This window comes from Elephas maximus, chromosome 10 (assembly GCF_024166365.1).
Source record: "Elephas maximus indicus isolate mEleMax1 chromosome 10, mEleMax1 primary haplotype, whole genome shotgun sequence".
NCBI classification, from domain to species: Eukaryota; Metazoa; Chordata; class Mammalia; order Proboscidea; family Elephantidae; genus Elephas; species Elephas maximus.
In genome coordinates this window covers 27,834,909-27,853,183 of record NC_064828.1, presented here as the reverse complement: position 1 = coordinate 27,853,183, position 18,275 = coordinate 27,834,909, and the positions used below count along the sequence as shown (strand labels likewise).

The 18,275-nt window shown below is 35.0% G+C and overlaps 1 protein-coding gene across 1 annotated transcript; it reads right to left on the bottom strand.

Annotated features, from left to right (window-relative positions):
• Positions 1 to 4,882: 4,882 nt before the first annotated feature.
• On the bottom strand, positions 4,883 to 5,821 carry LOC126084604 (olfactory receptor 4K14-like). Its single transcript, XM_049899199.1, has one exon. The coding sequence runs from the start codon at positions 5,819 to 5,821 to the stop codon at positions 4,883 to 4,885; it is 939 nt and encodes a 312-aa protein (XP_049755156.1).
• Between the last annotated feature and the right edge of the window lie 12,454 nt (positions 5,822 to 18,275).

Here is an 18,275-nt window from a genome sequence, read left to right as displayed (position 1 = left end):
CTCATGTTCTGTGTATCTATGATGTAATTTTATTTAATGTGGCATTCAATCTTAATGTTTTTCCTGGCTACAACATTTTTGCTGATTGATATTTTTATTTACCAAATGAATTGTTGCAAGTGGTCTTATTTTGAGAAAATTTTCTCTGACTATCTGAATAACTTCATTTTTTAGTTATGAAGTTTACCCACGTTTTTTATGGAAAACTAGAGAATGCAGAAAGGCATTAAAAACACTAATAATATTTGAGTTTCACATGATACTTCTTCCTCTAGAAAGAGATGGATGCTACTTCTCCCTTTATCAAGTTAAATTCAAAATATTATGTAGATAGCAATCTATATGGACTGGTTTATCTGCTCCAGTTAATTATATGAGAACATGGCAGTTTCTATTACGATCATATGTTATATCAGGTGAGGAATTGTTTCTAGGAAGAAAAAAAAGGAGAAAGATTTAATAGTTCCAGTGGAATTCAGTAGTAAAGGACAGTCTTTTCAAAAAATGCTATTTCAATAGAATATCTATATTCAAATAAATAAATAAATAAAACAAAATAATGAAAATCACCTCGAATAATAAAAATAATTTCATTTGATATGATTTAAGACCAGAATGTGAAAATAAAACTTAGGAAATGGGAGACTATCCTCAGGACCCTCTACAGTAGGAAAGGCTTCCTTAAACACAACAAAAGAGCACAAACATTAAAAAAAGAGATTAATTTCCTTTGGAAAGTTAATGAACCCTGTACATAATTTGAATAGTGCTAGGCAAAAGGGATTTTGGAGATAGATTTCAAAAAAGCATTTTCATAAAATTAAATATCAATTTTTAATTATAAAAATGAACTCATAACAAACTAGACATTGAATAGTTCTCTTCAAGTAATAAAACATTAAGTCAGGATCTTAAAGCCTTTTTTGTCATTCAAATATTTCATTTATGTATGTTAATGTTTTATTCATGTTTTGATTGTGAATTTTTTCATACATTATAATTACACCAACATTCTCCCATGTATTTTATAGTATTTTATGTTTTTTCATTTTTTTTGTATTTCAATGCTTATTGCATATGAAAATAAGACTGTCTTTTTTTTTTTTTATATAGCAGTCTTATTTTTATTTATTTTGCAGGTGGGTTTATTTTTATTATTTTTTTTATTAATTGATTTCCCCATCTTCATTCTAGGATATTCATTTACCCTCAACCCAAGCGTGCAGAGATAAGGTTTTCTTGATTCTCTGTGTTGTTTAAAACCATGTATCATGGTCATGAGGTAAACAAGGAGCCCAAGGCAGCCATGGCTTCTGCTTCAGATTCTCATCCAGTTATTCAGCCTTATCTTCATTTTGGTCTCCAGGATTTTCCCTTAATTATTTTTCTTTTTAAATAACCTTAACTGTACAAAATTGTAGCCCTGGTGGCACAGTGGTTAAGAGCTCTGCTGCAAACCAAAAGGTTGGCAGTTCAAATCTACCTGCTGCTCCTTGGAAACCCTATGGGGGCAATTCTACCTTTCCTATAGGGTCACTCTGAGTTGGCAACGGGTTTGATTTGGTTTTTTGGTACAAACTTGTACAAGAATATTTCTAGCAACTTTATTAATAATACTCTAGTATGGCTTAATAAAATTCAGACAAAAAAAGTCCATGCACAACATAATGGGTAAATTATCATACATTCATCAAAATACTAAAAAAAAAACTGCTATGCAATAAATAGGAATGAACCACTGATAAATGAAACTGTGATGCATCTTAAAAACTTTATGCAAAGGTAAAGAAGCCAGGCACAGCATAATTGCATTTAAATCATCTTCCAGAACAGGTAAAACTAGTATATAATGAGAGATATAGAATAGTTTTTACTTTGGGGGGTAATGACTTGAAAAGGACATGAAAGAACATTTGGGGTTGTTGAAAATGTTAATACGTTGATCTGGGCAGTAGTTATTGTTTGTTGTTAGGTGCCATCGAGTCAGTTCCATCTCAAGGCAACCCTATGTACATCAGAGCGAAACACTTCCCAGTCCTATGCCATCCTCACAATCGTTGCTATGTTTGAGACCATTGTTGGAGACACAGTGTCAGTCCATCTCTTTGAGGGTCTTCCTCTTTTTCGCTGACCCACTACTTTATCATGCATGACGTCCTTCTCCAGGGATTGGTCCCTCCTGATAATATGTCCAAAGTATATTAGATGACATTTTGCCATCCTTGCTTCTAAGGAGCGCTCTGGCTGCACTTCTTCCAAGACAAATTTGTTAGTTTTTCTGGAAGTTCCTGGTATATTTGATATTGTCTGCCAGTACATAATTCAAAGGTGTAATTTCTTCTTCAGTGTTCCTTATTTATTGACCATTTTTCACATTTATATGAGGCAATTGATAATACCATGGCTTGAGTCAGGCATATCTTAGTCCTCAAAGTGACGTCTTTGCTTTTCAACACTTTAAAGAGATCTTTTGATGTTTATTTAACCAATGCAATAAGTCTTTTGACTTCTTGATTGCTATTCCATAAGTGTTGATTGTGGATCCAAGTAAAATGAAATCCTTTACAACATTCATCTTTTCTCCATTTATCATGATGTTGCTTATTGGTCCAGTTTTGAGGATTTTTGTTTTCTTTATGTTCAGGCTGTACTTTTTGATCTTCATCCGTACGTGTTTCAACTCCTCTCCCCTTCCAGGAAGCAAGGTTGTGTTATCTGCTTATCACAGGTTGTTAAAGAAATTGAAAAACTGATGGAAAAAACTCAAGCCTTGAGTTGTAATATTGAAGGATTCAATGGGCAAAGTATTGGGCAATGCAGGAAACATCAAAAAAAGATGGAAGGAATACACAGTCACTGTATCAAAAAAAAATTGGTCAGTGTTCAACCAAATCAGGACATAGCATATGTTTTTATTGCAGATTCAATTTCTTTAATAAATATTGAATTGTTAAGATTTTCTTGTTTAGTAACTAGGTCTTAATAGAAAGTTTCCCGTTTAGGTAGAATTTTTAATTTATTGGTATAAAGTTGTACATGATATCCTCCATAGCATTTACAGAGATATCTCTTTATCATTCCTCCTATTGGTTATTTTTTCTTCTTGATCAGTCTTGATAATGTGCTTTCAATTTTATTAGTCTTTTCAAATAACCAACTTCTTTTGGTTGATTCTTTTGATTGTTTCCTTAATTTCATTTTCCCTTATTATTTTTATTTCCTACTAATTTTTTAGGTTAAAATTCTTGAGATGGATACTTGGATCATTGATATGCAGCTTTTCTATTTTTTTAATATGTGGATCTTTGCAAGCATGGCTACAGCTGCAATCCATGTGGTCTACGTGCTGTATTTTTATTACCATTCAGTTTAAACTTTTTAAAATTTCTATTGTTATTCTTTTTGAAACATGAATTGTTCAGAAGTGTTGAATAATGAAAAGTGAAGTCAAGTTCATATGCTTAGAAATCAGACGGACAGTAAGAGTTCTTTTCGTAATCTGTAAGAGCTAATCCTGTAATCTAGCAAGACTCAACCAGCATGCAGTGTTATTATATTCAGTCCCTAGAGAGGTATAAAAGGAGGTTACATGCAGGCCTCAAATTACTTATAAAGAAATGGTGGCATCCATCACTAAAGCTTTATACTAATAAATACAGCTGATAGCATTTTATTTAGAAAATATCCTGAGGAGCTACCATATGTTCCCATATATGTCTGAGTGATATTTCCATGATAATCTGGTTTGGAAAACACAGCTTTCTGCAAACATTTCTTGATATAGTTAGCATTTCTTGTTTTTATATTTTAGGAAATTGAAAACCAGGACTAAAATTACTTCTTTTTTTGTGTTAGTTATTTTGTCATCATGAGCCCATTAATTTATTGACAGAGAGACAAAGATTGATTCACCATTATTTACCTTTTAGTTGTTAGTACAGTGATCACACCACAAGAAGTCATGATCATATCTTTCCTCTGTTCATGAGATTAAACTAAAAATTATTATAAACATTTGACAAGTATCATCCAAAGGTATAGAATATGCAATATTAAATAGGCAACTTTATTTTAAAAGACTATACAATGCTGGTATAACTGGTCTTGCCTAGTCTCACTCTACTAACAATAACACCAAGGTTTTCTTGCACATATTCAAATATTATGTATATGTATGTATATAATATGTGAGTGTGTTTATAAACATATATATTTTCTATTTATTTGTTTACTTTTGGTGTGAGGTAAGAGCTTTCTTAAAAAGAAAAAAGTTGGTTAGGTATTTAGCTGAGAGCCACACAGCATATCCGAGCCCTGCAGTGAATGAACACAGGCAGTTCATTGTGCTGTTGTTATCGACTGATTCTCCTTGACTTTTTTCTGATCAGTCTAAATTTCTTTTGCTTTCATGCAAGGCATTCTTCCCCACCCTCACAGCTCCTTTTCTTATGAAATAAACCTATAATCACAAAATTCATTTACTAACATGAGAGAAAAAATATTTTTCAAAGGATTTTCAAACACTTTTGCCATGTATTTAGGAAAGTCTCTCCAGGGAAACTGAACCTTTAAAAAAATGGCTAAAATGTGAATGGTTAAATTAAAGAGATTGTGTTGTGGAGTACAGGGGCAGTAGTACTATTGTTAGAGTCATTTATCTTTTTTTTCTAAGTGAATGCTGATCACTCAAATATCTTTAGAACTGTCTCTAGTTAACTTAGGGTTGGAGTGAATAAATAAAGTGTTTTTAAACACCAACCATACATCTGGGAATGCTCATAGTTTACAAACGTACACAGGCCATTATTTATAATTCAATGTAGAGATCAAAGGATGGCCAAATTAGGGTGAATAGAAAGGATTTTATGATTACATGAGAGATCTAACAATTATCCCTCGAAGCCATATGTTGACTTATCAGTCTCTTTATTGCATTTTTAATCTTTTTATTTCTTAGTGTGTAAATGGCTGGATTCAGGAGAGGCGTGATTGCTGTGTAAAACACACCAAGAAATTTGTCCACCCAAGCAATGCTGAATGGCCACAGATAGATGAAGATACAGGGTCCAAAGAACAACACCACCACTATGATGTGGGAAGTACAGGTAGAGAGTGCCTTTGATGCTCCATCCTTAGTGCGAAGGGGAACAGTTAATAGAATATAGGTGTAAGAGATCAGCAAAAGAATGAAGCAGGTTGTTGCCAAGACCCCACTGTCGGCATTTATCAATGTTCCCAGAGTATGTGTATCCATGCAGGCTAGTTTGATCACCAAAGGGATATCACAGAAAAAGCTGTCCACTCGTCTGGGTCCACAGAATGGCAGTTCCAGAATCATTGCCATTTGACTCATGGCATGCACAAAGCCAATGATCCATGATATCAAAACTAGCCAGAGGCACTTTTGTCTGTCCATGATCCTGGAGTAATGGAGTGGCTTGCAGATGGCCACATAACGGTCATAAGCCATTGTCACAAGCAGTACCATCTCACCACCTGCAAAGAAATGCACACAGAGAATCTGGCTCATGCAGCCCCCAAATGAAATGGTCTTGTTATCCTTTAGGAAGTCTGTGGTTAGTTTAGGGGTGGTGACTGAGGAAAGGCAGAAATCAACAAATGAGAGATTGGCCAAGAGGAAATACATAGGGGAATGGAGATGAGAGTCAGAGATGATCAAGAACACAATGAGGAGGTTGCCGACAACAGTCATCAGGTAGAGCATAGAAAATGGCACTAAGAAGAAGCTTTGGAGCTCCTTTGAATTACAAAGTCCACTAAAAATAAATTCAGACACCACAGACTGATTTGCTTCTTCCATTTAGTTCAGTTTGCTGTAATGTGTCCCAAAAGCAAGAGATGAACTGACAACTTCCAGAATGGGATAGGAAAAAAAAAAAAAGATTTAATGTTCAGGTGTTAGAGATCAATTCTCATAGAGAAAATGGAAATCTTAGCATTGAACTAAGCTCAAAATTGTAAATTAATAGTTATTTCTTAAAAAGGGCATAGCCTTGTGACCAAAAAGGGAAGCTAACAAAGTTTAAAAGAGCAAGTCAAAAACGTTACTCATTGGAAACACAGTTCTTATGGACATAAAAAATAAAGACTGATTAAAAATATATGAATTGAAAGTACCTCTCCTACAGGGAATCAGAAGGACCAGTCTCATTAATTTCTGAGCTCTAAAAATATTCGGAAGTTCTTTATTTTACCAGAATTGATCCAAGGCCATAATCTAAAGCTATGTTTCTGTTACAAAACATGTTTCTCAGAAACAACCCAACTGCCACATTGAAATGTGCGAGTAGATGGAATTGAACCAAAGTCTACTGCAAACACTGGGAAAAACTATTCACGAAATTATTTGAGGAAAGATGTTTATAATCCAAAGACAATTCCAGACACTGAATGCAAATTTATAGTATTAGATACTGTTTTGCATTTAGAATCTCCTCATTAGAGGCTATTTCCACAAAACTATATATATACCTTCCCCTGAGAAATGTTAACTCTTATATATATTGACTGGTCCCTGGTCATCGCTGGCAAGAGGGAGTACTTTTTTTGAAACTACCTTAAATGACTGACCTACAAAAGCTAATTTTACTCCTAACTGTCCTTCCTGTGAGAAAATATAAATGCCCATTTCATTCGTCCTACACAATTTACCTATTATAAATTCACCTCAGTGGAAAAAAAAAATTTTTTTCCCTACCCTTTTATTTCCTGAATTCTTACCTCCCTTCTGCACCTCCCTTCCCTTCTTTCCTTCGTTACTCTGTATTGCTTTATTTCTCCCATTACATTTTCTGTAAATGTAAACTGAGAGATTCAAAGTTGCCTAATTAGCAAATATTGCATACCAGGAGTTGTAGTAAGAACTTTACAAACTATCTATTTTAATCAACACAACATTTATTGCCATTTTACAAAGGAGAAAATCTGATTTCCCGAGTCATACAGCTACACTGCGGCATAACTAGAGTATAAATGGAGGTTTGTCTAACATTTTAAAGTTTCCAATGTAACTTCTCTATCAGAGATAACTTATGGTAAGAACGTTGGTTTTGAAAACACTAAGAGCATAAATAAGATTTTTGCAATAAGATAACTTGCTTATGAAGAGATAATTCACATGCAAAGAAATGTAAATGACCCAAATGATAAAAAAGACATTTATGTTTATATAAAATTTATTATTTTTAACTGTTTAAAATATACATAGCAAAACATACACAGTTAACAATTTCCACATGTATATAAAAACTCATTTAACTTCAGTTTTTGTCTTCAAATTGGAATATACTTAATCCTTCTAATCTAAACGACTGAGATTTTCCTATGTTTATCCCTTCAATGAAATGGTAGAACAAGGCAAAATCCAAAAGTAAACAGAAAATATCAGCATAAGGCAGAGGGCCTGTGAAAACAGATCTTCCCCAACTTGGGTGCTTGGAAACTGCTAACATTGTAGAAGGGCTGTGCTTTCTGTTAGTTGGTGGGTGAGACTGTGTAAGGAGTCCAGAAGTCTCAGGGATTAGTGGGGAGTGAAAATTCATCTTTGCTGTGAAAACATCAACTAATTAACATGTGTAGTACTCTAAGCTTAATAGGTATTTAATTAAAAAATACAGCAAAGGGGGGGGAAGATGACTTAGTCTTAAATTGGGGGCATATGAATGAAGAAAATTTAAAAAATCAGATAGTTTGGGATATACTTATCCTACAGAGATCTTCACTGAAGTAAATTCTTCATTGCTGATAAGGCTTACTCTGGATTCTACCTTCCATCTGAAATGAAGTGCAACTTATTTTCTGCTGTGACGAGGTTTACTAAGTGTGCATTCTCCTCACTGCAGCATATATACACTGTGAAAAGTAGCTTCTCACCTGGGAATTTTTCCACCCCTATATTTTAAAAAGAGCCAAGTATTTGGAATGACTTCTTATATCATGCTCCTCAGGGATTCCTTAGCTTCCAACTTTCCCTGAATTGAGACCATCATCTATTAATGCATCCTTTTCCAAGCTAGGTTAAAGACAGATAAGTTAAATACAACTAAGAAAGGTTGCTAAAATATAACAAAAGGAAGATTAAAGTATTTTTCAATTTTTATGTATGTTATGGGCATTACGACTTTCTTTTTTTTGCTCTGTATCTATCATGAAGTTGAAGTAAGGTGTCAATTCCAATCCCAGCACAAGTTAGATGAGTTACATAGATGAAGAAGTGACAGCCAGTTGATTGAAGTCCAATTTATTAAGATTCAAATAACTTATTAGATGTGTTTGGAACAAATATTGAAGACCTTCTTCATCCTTTCCCATTCTTCTCTTACTTCTCAGAGGTAATAACTATCTATAACGTGGAATGTATCGTTCTATTACTCTTCACATAAATAGCAATAAGTGTACATATCAACATAATATACCACTGGAGAGTTCTTTTTTTCTTTTTTATTGCTGCAGTTTTGATTTTAAATAAATTGTGAAAACCCACTATCAAATTTCCATTTCTTTTTTTCTCCTGTCCCTGCCTCTCTCCTCCTTCTTACCTGTCTCCTCCCTTCCTCTCAATTTTTGATTTATCGCTTTTATTTCTAGATATCAAAATATTTAAATGAATTTATTCACTCCACTAGCCAGTATTGTGACCTGAGGTCTACTGTTCATAAACATCTCAATCTGGGTCGTAAAGATTAGTCGTTTGGGTAGTACAAAACACTTTTCAGGCAACATCTCATATGATCATGATATCCTATGGATCATTTACATGTGAAAAAACTGGCTAAAAGAGGCTAAGTGATTTTCCAAGTCACACAGCTAATAAGTGAAAGTTAGAAAAGGTAGCATCTGGGGAAGGCTGTTGGTTTCAAGGAGAGTTTGTTTTGCTTGAGGGAGTATATGATTTCTCTGAGTCTTGAAAAACAATAAGATCTTTGCAGTGCAATAAAAATTTAAAAAATTAATTCAAACTTTTAAGCATACAGCTCTGCAGCTGCACACATGCATTTGGTTAGCAGCCACACCATCAAGATATAGACTAGTTCCATTACCCCCCCAAAGTCTCCTGAGCTACTTTATAGTTAACTTCTCCTCCCACCCTGCCCCAGGCAACAACTCATTTCTGTCCCTGTAGTTTTGCCTTTTCCAGAAGGTAGAAGAATGGAACCATACAGTGTGCAGACGTTTGAGTCTGGCCTAACTTACTGTAATGCATTTGAGAGTCATCCATGTCGTTGCATGTATCAGTAGTTGTTTTGTATTGCTAAGTAGTATTCCACTGCACGGATGTACCAGTTTGCTTATTCACTCCTCTTTGCAGGGCATTTAAGTTGTTTCCAGTTTTTATTGATTAAGAATAAAACCACTATAGACCTTCGTGTACAAGTTTATTTGTTTAAATAAGTTGTCATTTCACTTAAATGAATACCCAAGAACAGAACTGCTAGGTCGTGTGTTTAATTGTACAGTTAGTGAAATAATTCTGATTAAGAATTACTTACAAAAAGAGGAAATAAATAGCCAATAGCTACATATAAAGATATTTGGTAAACCTATTTACCATTATTTAACATTAGTACAAGTTGTTTAAAATTTCCTCTAAGTTAATCTGGGTCACTCTTAAAGTGTGTGAATCTAGGCATTTTCTGTCTTCAAGAGTGCTGGCAAAGTTTGGAAAATGAGTGGAATTAGAAAATATCAGATATTGGGAAGATCCTGTGTTTTTCTAGCGAAGTAAAAATTATTGCACACCAATATTCATCTCAGCACTATTCACAACTGATAAAAAACCCAAATGTCCATTGTTATGGATTGAATTGTGTCCCCCCCAAAATGTCAACCTGGCTAGGTCATGATTCCCAGCCTGGTATGATTGTCTGCCCTTTTGTGATCTGATGTGACTTCCCTATGTGTTGTGAATCCTAACCTCTGCCTGTGGTTAATGAGGCAAGATTAGATTATGTTAAAGAGAATTAGGGTAGGATGTAACACCTTTATTTAGGTCACATCCCTGATCCAGTGTAAATGGAGTTTCCCTGATATGTGGCCTACATCACCTTTTATCTTACTAGAGATCAAAGGAAAGGTAAGTGAGTAGAGAGTTGGGGACCATATACCACCAAGAAAGCAGTGTCAGGAGCAGAGCATGTCCTTTGGACCCAGAGTTCCTACACAGAGAAGCTCTAGTCCAGGGGAAGATTGATGAGAAGGATCTTCCTCCAAAGATGAGAGAGACAGAAAGCTTCCCCTGGAGCTGACACCCTGAATTTGGGCTTCTAGACTGCGCAGCTGTGAGAAAATAAATTTCTCTTTGGTAAAGGCATCCACTTGTGGTATTTCTGTTATAGCAGCATTAGGTAACTAAGACATCCATCAAAGACGAATGGATGAACAAAATATGGTCTAGACACACAGTGGAATAATACTTATCCCTAAAAAGAAATTAAGCCCTGGTTTTTTTTTTATATGCTATAACATGAATGAACTTTAAAAACGCTATGTTGAGTGAAGTAACTCAATCACAAAAAGACAAACCGTGAATGATCTCACTTATATGAAATCCCTGGAACAGGCAAATGTATAGAGATGAAAGTTTATCAGTGGTTACTAAGGGCAGTAAGTGGAGTCTTGGTGGTGTGGTGGTTAGGAACTCAGCTGCTAACCAAAAGATCAGCAGTTCAATTCCACCAGATGCTCCTTGAAAACTCTATGGAGCAGTTCTACTCTCTTCTGTGGGGCCACTATGAGTCGGAATTGACTCGACGGCACCTGACAATAAACAACAACAAGAGGAAGTAGGTAAAGGAAAAGAGGGAATAATTGTTTAGGAAGCATTGATTTTCTGTCTATGGTGATGGAAAGCTTGGCAGTGAATATTGGTGATGGTTCTACAGTATGATTGAGGTAGGTGGTGTCACTGAATTGAACACATGAAAGATGTCAAATTGACAAATTTGCATTGTCTGTATTTTTACAATGATAAAAAGACAGATTTATATTTTACCTTATTTTTTAAAAATGAATTTATTGGCTATATTCATGCTACATGGTCTATTCACTACTGGGCACTTCGGATGAAAGAGACCCTGAGTGTTGTGCGTTAAATAAGAGCCCATCTCTATTTTCTCACCCTCATTACTTTTCTTGAAATTTGCTACTGATATTTTATGTTAATTTAGAAATGACAAAGTATTAACAGTACTATATTAATTAATTCATGTTAATGGCCAGACTAATGATGCTATAATAATTACATTTCAAAGCACAAGGTGTTCAAAATGGGAGAAGTAAATTTCTGGCTTCCAAAGGTTTGTACTTTTATCATCAAAAAACTCAAAGCAGAACTCTTCCTAAAGAGGAGATAAAAATATGGGGATATCCAAAAGAAAAATCAGGGAAGGTAAATTGGAATGTATTTCAGATGCCAGGACTTTTGGCTCACATTGTCTGATTTTAATCTTCATAATAACTACATGACATGGAGGTTATGTCACAGAGTAACTTGTTAAAAAAGTCACTGAGCTGGAAAATAACGTGACTGGGTTGTACATCCAAGGTCCTCTGACTTGACAGTTCCCCTTCCATGGTGTCATTTTAACTTTGTTAAATTCCAAAAGCTGAATTCTGTTTTCAAGGTGAATAACTATTTCTCATAGCTTTCTGGGGGCTACCCTCCATATTGTTCATTCAGGTTCTTCCTGACATAAACTCTTAGCAACCAATTTCCTGTTTGGAAATTTCTGTTAATTACCATTACATATCTGTACCTGAGGCTGTAACTTAATTCAGGAATTAAGTGTGAATCTATGAGAAGAGACCCTCCTCAACCTGTACATTCAGGGAGCTCTGAGGCTGTACAGAAAACATTCTATTTGCTGAGTAACCTTTGTTCTAAAGATTCCAAAAGTCCCTACAATTAGTTGAGAAAAGAAATTCTCGATGTTTCTGAAAAATATGCAAAACTTCCACAAAATTCCAGTAAATATCTCTAGAAAGTTGATATTGAAATACTGTGAAATTTATTTTAAATATGAGAGAGGAAGAGAATTAAGGAAGAAGTTAAGAAATTTTGAAACAATTTAAATCTATCTCACTATGGAAACATCATTAACTTTAATCAGATTCTTCTTCATGGATAAAACTTATTCTAAATTCATACTGAAGCCTGACATGTCAGAATGCAGCAGAATGTTTCATGTATTTTCTTTTTGGACACATGTTTATGGGAAAGTGTTATCCTCAGTGTGGAATATATTTTTTTGTGAAACATGGCTTCAGTGAGGGGGAAACTTTTGATCTCTGTGTTGTGGGTACAACAAAGCTTATAGGCAGATTTGTCCCTTGAGGACCTCTTGGTTTCCAAGTTTTCTTGAATGTAGAGCCTCATCTCATAGCATACCTATTCTGTAACATTTCTTAGACTAGGACGGACATGGCTCCGGAAGCATGCTTTTCCATTTCCCATTCTTGCCTCTTGGAAAATATGCTGAAAAAAATCTTTCTTCTTGCTTTACTATAAATTTGTGGTGATTTTACCTTGGGATATTTGATGGTATAATCATAGCAGTATTTTTCTGAGGTCATGAATCCAGTCGACCTCAAGGAGACCTGGATTGAGGAACAGAAGCTGGCAAAAAGAGGTCATTCGTTCTGAATCCCATGCTTTGACATGTCCCTTTGACACTGACAGGATAAGCTTTTACCTTGCTGATTTGCTGAAAACTTTTGACCAAAATATCTCAACAAAAAGATGGACTATTTTGGACTTGTGAAAAGGACAGTGACTAGACTAAAATCAAGATTTCCGAGACTCTTATGTAAAAGCTGACAAGTTCACAGACTGGCTGAACCAGAATCACATGGAGCAGAAATTAACTACATAGGACTGGGTGGACTAAAGGATTACTATGGGTTTATGTTGGAATGTTGCTGATGTTTTAAGGCCATACTTTCTGGGTATAAGAAACCATTTTCCTCTTTTCTCCTAAATTATCTAACTAATAAGTGTAGATGTTATAATTCTTAGAAGTTCCTATTGGTAAACTTAGCAAAGCTGTAAGTATCCTAACCAGAGAAGAAGCACCTCAATTTTGAGCTATGATTTTACAAAATAGAATGGCATTAGATTCCTGTTAGTCTCCCAAGGAACAGTTTGTGCCTTAATAGTTAAATATTGCTATGTTTATATTAAACCAATATCTGAGGTTTTGAAGAATGTGGTTGTTGCTGAGGCACATGAAAAGCAATTAGTGATGCTGCTTATGTATAAACAAACACCTCATGAGATTTATTTCCTCGGTTAAAAGACCTGAGGGTAATGGTTGTATTGGTTATTTCAGACAATTGTCTTAATATTATTGTAGTAGTGTTTCTGTTCTACTTATTAGTTCACCATATAGTGACTGGGATCTTAAAAGCCAGGTGGTGCCCAACTGCAATTATCGAACATTTTTGATTAAAGAATCTATAGAAGAATCATGATCAAAAGGATGGAATGATGAAAAGGTTTTAATTTACCTGGAATCCAGATTTCTTGCTTTTATGGAGGTTGAGGTAACCCACACAGGCGATTGCCTTTGGGTATCCTTTTGAATCTCAAGCTTTGAGGAAAAAAAAAAGAAAAAAAACTGGTTCCTGAAGCCACTTTTGAGTCAAACAATGGCCCAGATAAACTAGTAAATCTGTTTTGCTTAAGGTATTGTGTTTTTTTTTTTTTAAAGAATTTAATCTTTTTTGGGAAACTGATTAAAAAAAATCAGACCTGGAACTACATTTAGGGTAAATCAGTAATTATTTTAGTTGGTATTCAAGATGATATATGAAATAATTGTCTAATATTTGTAATCAAACTGTAATCCCTTTGCTATGCAGAAAATAATGTGTCTAAAGAAACCAGGTTCTCAGAGGAGAACACACCTTGAATCGGCCTTTTGGGAAACCAAGGGGTTCCTCCACTGTGGCCTTTCCCTAATTTAAAATCACAAAATCAGAGTGTCTGAGCATAAGATGATACAATTATAATAGTGATAAAATAATTTGTATGAAATTTCATGGTTGGGAGAAGGGAATATACGAATAGACCCTAAAACTGAAACACTTGGCCTAACTAAAATGGCTAACATAAATCTAGCTTAGACACCATTTTGTCTTAGGTGCCATTTCTGCTTCTGAGATAGTGATCTATGACTGTTAGTAGGTAAACCAGGGAGGGGCAGCTTGCCCTTGTGAAGAACACTTACCATGTATTAAATAGATTAATCAAAGACCTCCAACAGGAGAGGTCCACCCCGTATTACCTTTTTCATCATGTATTCTCTAATGGAAATTTGGTTGTCACATACAAGTTTTTCTACGCCTTCTGTTTCCTCTAGACAAATCTTGTGTGCTACTTTTGGATATATGTTTTAGTGTGGTGGATTCAACTATACTAGTTTAGATGGCCCTTTCCAATTGACAGTGAGTTTACATGGGCAACCTCGTGTTTAGATTTCTGGCAAATGCAGAAATCACCTTTAGATATTCATAGTAATGATGCTATCAAATATTGGAAGGGTAATGTTAAGCTGTTACACATTATAAAACAAGAGTTGAAAGAAAATCTATTGGTTCAACACTCAGGGTGGATTTGGTCATTTCTAAGAGCTTGAATTCCTACTTGTGGTATAGTTGAATCAGAAAAATATTTAAGAAATTTATCAATCTCTAGGGAACAAATGGAGTCCTGGTGGGACAGTGGTTAAGAGCTCAGTTGCTACCCAAAAAGTTCACAGTTTGAATCCTCCAGCCACTCCTTGGAAACACTATGGGGCAGTTCTACTCTGTTCTATAAGGTTACTATGAGTTGGAATCGACTTGATGACAATGGTTTTTTTTTTTTTTTTTTCTGTTTGTTTTGTTTTGTTCTGTTTTATGGGACCAAGATAAAGTTGCTAATGGGATTGAAACATGATAGCGATCTCAGACGTCATTAGCCAGTCAGTACTACATAACAGAAAAACCTTAGATCTTTTATTCGGCCAAGAAGTTAGAGTTTCTGCTTTAGCAAATACCTCTTGTTGCCTTTGGATAAATAACACAGGAGAAGTAGAACAAGATAAACATAGAACTGCATAACAAGCTAGTTGGTTACATGCTGTAACACCCTTACAAAAAACAGATTTCTTTGGTTGGTTACTATCAGGAATAAGTACATAGGCTAGATCACTATGGCAAGAAATAGTAATATTCTTAGTCTACATCCTGATAGTATTAGGCATAATAAAACTTATTTTCTATTGTCTTACAACTTAAAAGGCAAAAGAAAGGCTCGGACTAAAATGTTGATGTATACTTACTCTGCTCATTTCTGCAATGTGATTGATGAGAATGTCACTCTTAAGATCCTGGTGAAGAACCAAATAGTATATGGTGGAAAACCAGCACTGTGAGTTTAAAGAGCCTACCACAGCCACCATCTAGGAGGGCAGCTAAATCCAGGTTTTGATCATTTATGTGTTATCTCCAATCTGCAATCAAAAGGAGAGAGTGACTTAGAAGTTAAAATTGGAGCCAATATTACCTATCCTTGAGTATAAAGAATGTGACTCACCTGAAGCTGGAGTCACAAGGCCACACAAGGACACATTAACTGGGCACTGAGGCGTAAAATCAAGCTAGGACAATCTTGAAAAACATCTTTTAGGGAGCCTTTCACATAAACAAATACTTAGAGCACAAAAAACCCCACACATATTCCATTCATCTTTCTACCAGGATTTCCCTTTTTCTGTTAACATTTAGTAAATAGTCAGATTTGGCGGACCAATGAAGACCCTCCTGACTGTCATTACTGAAATTTGTACCAATGATTATTAAGAAAGACAATTCAAAATGTAAAATCATGGTGACTTAGAAGTTTTTAGCCAACCTGTGAAAAGGTGAAATTTTTAATGATTTTACCCATTTGTAATGATTCTGTAACGTTCCTTGTACCCAGGCAGACATAGTTCTGGCATCATACTTGTTCCCACTTTTACCTATTCTCTAACATTTTTTGGATTCAGACAGACAGGGCTCTGGCAGTGTGGTTGTCTGTTCCCCTCTTTTGCCTCTAGAAACATATGACAAATAAAATCTTTCTTCTTGCTTTACAATAAAATCTTTCTTCTTGCTTTACACACACACACACACACAATTTAGATGTGTGCAAACCACATGTAAGTCTCACCCTTCATTTCCCTTCTTCCCTTCCAACTCTTGTCATAGAAATAACAGGTTCCACAGTTGGAAATATATTCCATAAAAGCATATTATTCTGTGTGTACATGCAACCACACATATTTGTGAATGACCACAGGATACGGTAGGCTGCATTTTAATCTACTTTTTTTCGTATAAAACTTTTATTTTTAATCAAATGTAGTAGTTGCTTTTAAAGTGTATTTTAAGTGTTCAGTAGTTAAATAAATAGAATTTGTTAAAAATATAGCTTTATTTTTCTTACGTTTGGGTGATATAAAGCAGAGATCTGTGAAGTTGTTAGAAAGTACAGTTTTTTTGCATTGTTCCTTTTACACCTTAAATATATAGCTTATTGGTATTTGGAGGGTAGGTTTGGGATCACAATAAGGTAAGGGGTGGAATTGTATGACTTGAAAGTGCTTGTCAATGGGTGTGTGTTCCATGGACAGCCAGACTGAAGAGAAGGTGTGTGAGGAGAGTGCCTGGTTTGGGAGTTTTTCTAGCGATACCTCTATGCACAAATATAGTGTATTATATTTAAAGAATGGAAATCATGGATAAACAAGTAAATAGACTGTTTTATTTCAGTTTCACTTTGTGCATATACTAGCAAATGTCAGCAGTTGAAAACATATAAAATATGTTTGTTACACTGAAATAACTTTGAACTTGAAGTGAGGGAGAGACATGCAGTCACATAACACTTTTATCTCAAACTGCACCTGAGATGTTCAAGGAAAAATATATGCTTAATACAGAGATATATTTTATTTCTCAATATTTTGCTTTTTCATGAGATATTAACTTTCATGATGTCCTAGTGAATAAAATTAATAGGATAGAAGAACATGCACATTCTATATATGAGTTATATGTGGTTAGAATTTTGACTGGAGGAAATGCGCTGCATGTTTTAGCCTCAATTTAATGTATATGTTGCAGTCAAGTCAGTTTCTCCTCACAGTGACCTTATAGGACAGAGTAGAACTGCCCCATAGGTTTTCCAACTTTGTAATCTTACAGAAGCACATCTTTTCCCATGAAGTGGCTTGTGAAAGCAAACCACTGACCTTTCATTTAGCACCTAAGAACTTCAACCTCTGCACCACCAGCTCTTCTTCAATTTAAGTACATATAATTTTTGAATGATGTAGTTTTAAAATATTTGGTGCCAAATTAAACAACTAAATTTATAAGCATGGTTGGCCTGTGTAGTAATACTGTAATCACCTAACCAATTCTACAGATAGAACAATAGATTTCAGAAGCAACTCGTATGTTCAGACTTTTAAATCTGTCATAATCTAAGTTGGCATTTGTGGTAAAGAATATTTCAATAAGCTATTTTTCTAATGTACAGAACTAAAAAAAAATTGAAATTCAAATCTTTAGGTTGACTAAAATGCACACTTAAAAAGTATAAATAAAAACTTTCATATTTCTTTTCTCCTACATTCTTCTTGTATGAAGCTCAGCATTTATTCAAAATAAAGACATGTTCATATCAGTGCTGCTTGCTCTGAGAATCTGAATGTCAGAATTTGAAAACATAGGCTTTTGAATATTTGAGATAAACACAATACGAGCCCTATGTAGGGAGAATATAGAGCCCTGGAGGTGCAGCAGTTAAGAACTCAGCAGTTCGAATCCACCAACCATTCTTTGGAAGGCATATGGGGCAGCTCTACTCTGTCCTATAGGGTTGCTATGAGTCAGAATCAGCTTAGCAGCAACAGGTTAAGGGAGAATATAGTGCACAGTCAATGCGTGATAAATGGATGATGATTGAACAAGTATACTGAATTATCAGTTTAAACTATCAGAAATTGTAGCAACCAAAGTGAGAGGGTGGATGTGGAACTGTAAAAAACAAGTGAATCGATTATATATGACAATTAGGAGCCCTCAACATCAAAGGCAAAGTTGAGGAGCTGGACTGAGCAGCAGGGGGAGGGAGAGACAGTTAACAAGCAGTGAGGAGTTGCCAGACCTCATTTGGTGGGGACCAGCACTCTGCAGGCTGGATTGCTGGAGTGAGAGTGGTGAGG

Excerpts from the sequence above, each read along its gene's own strand:
- LOC126084604 (XM_049899199.1), bottom strand. The coding sequence starts at position 5,821 with ATGGAAGAAGCAAATCAGTCTGTGGTGTCTGAATTTATTTTTAGTGGA.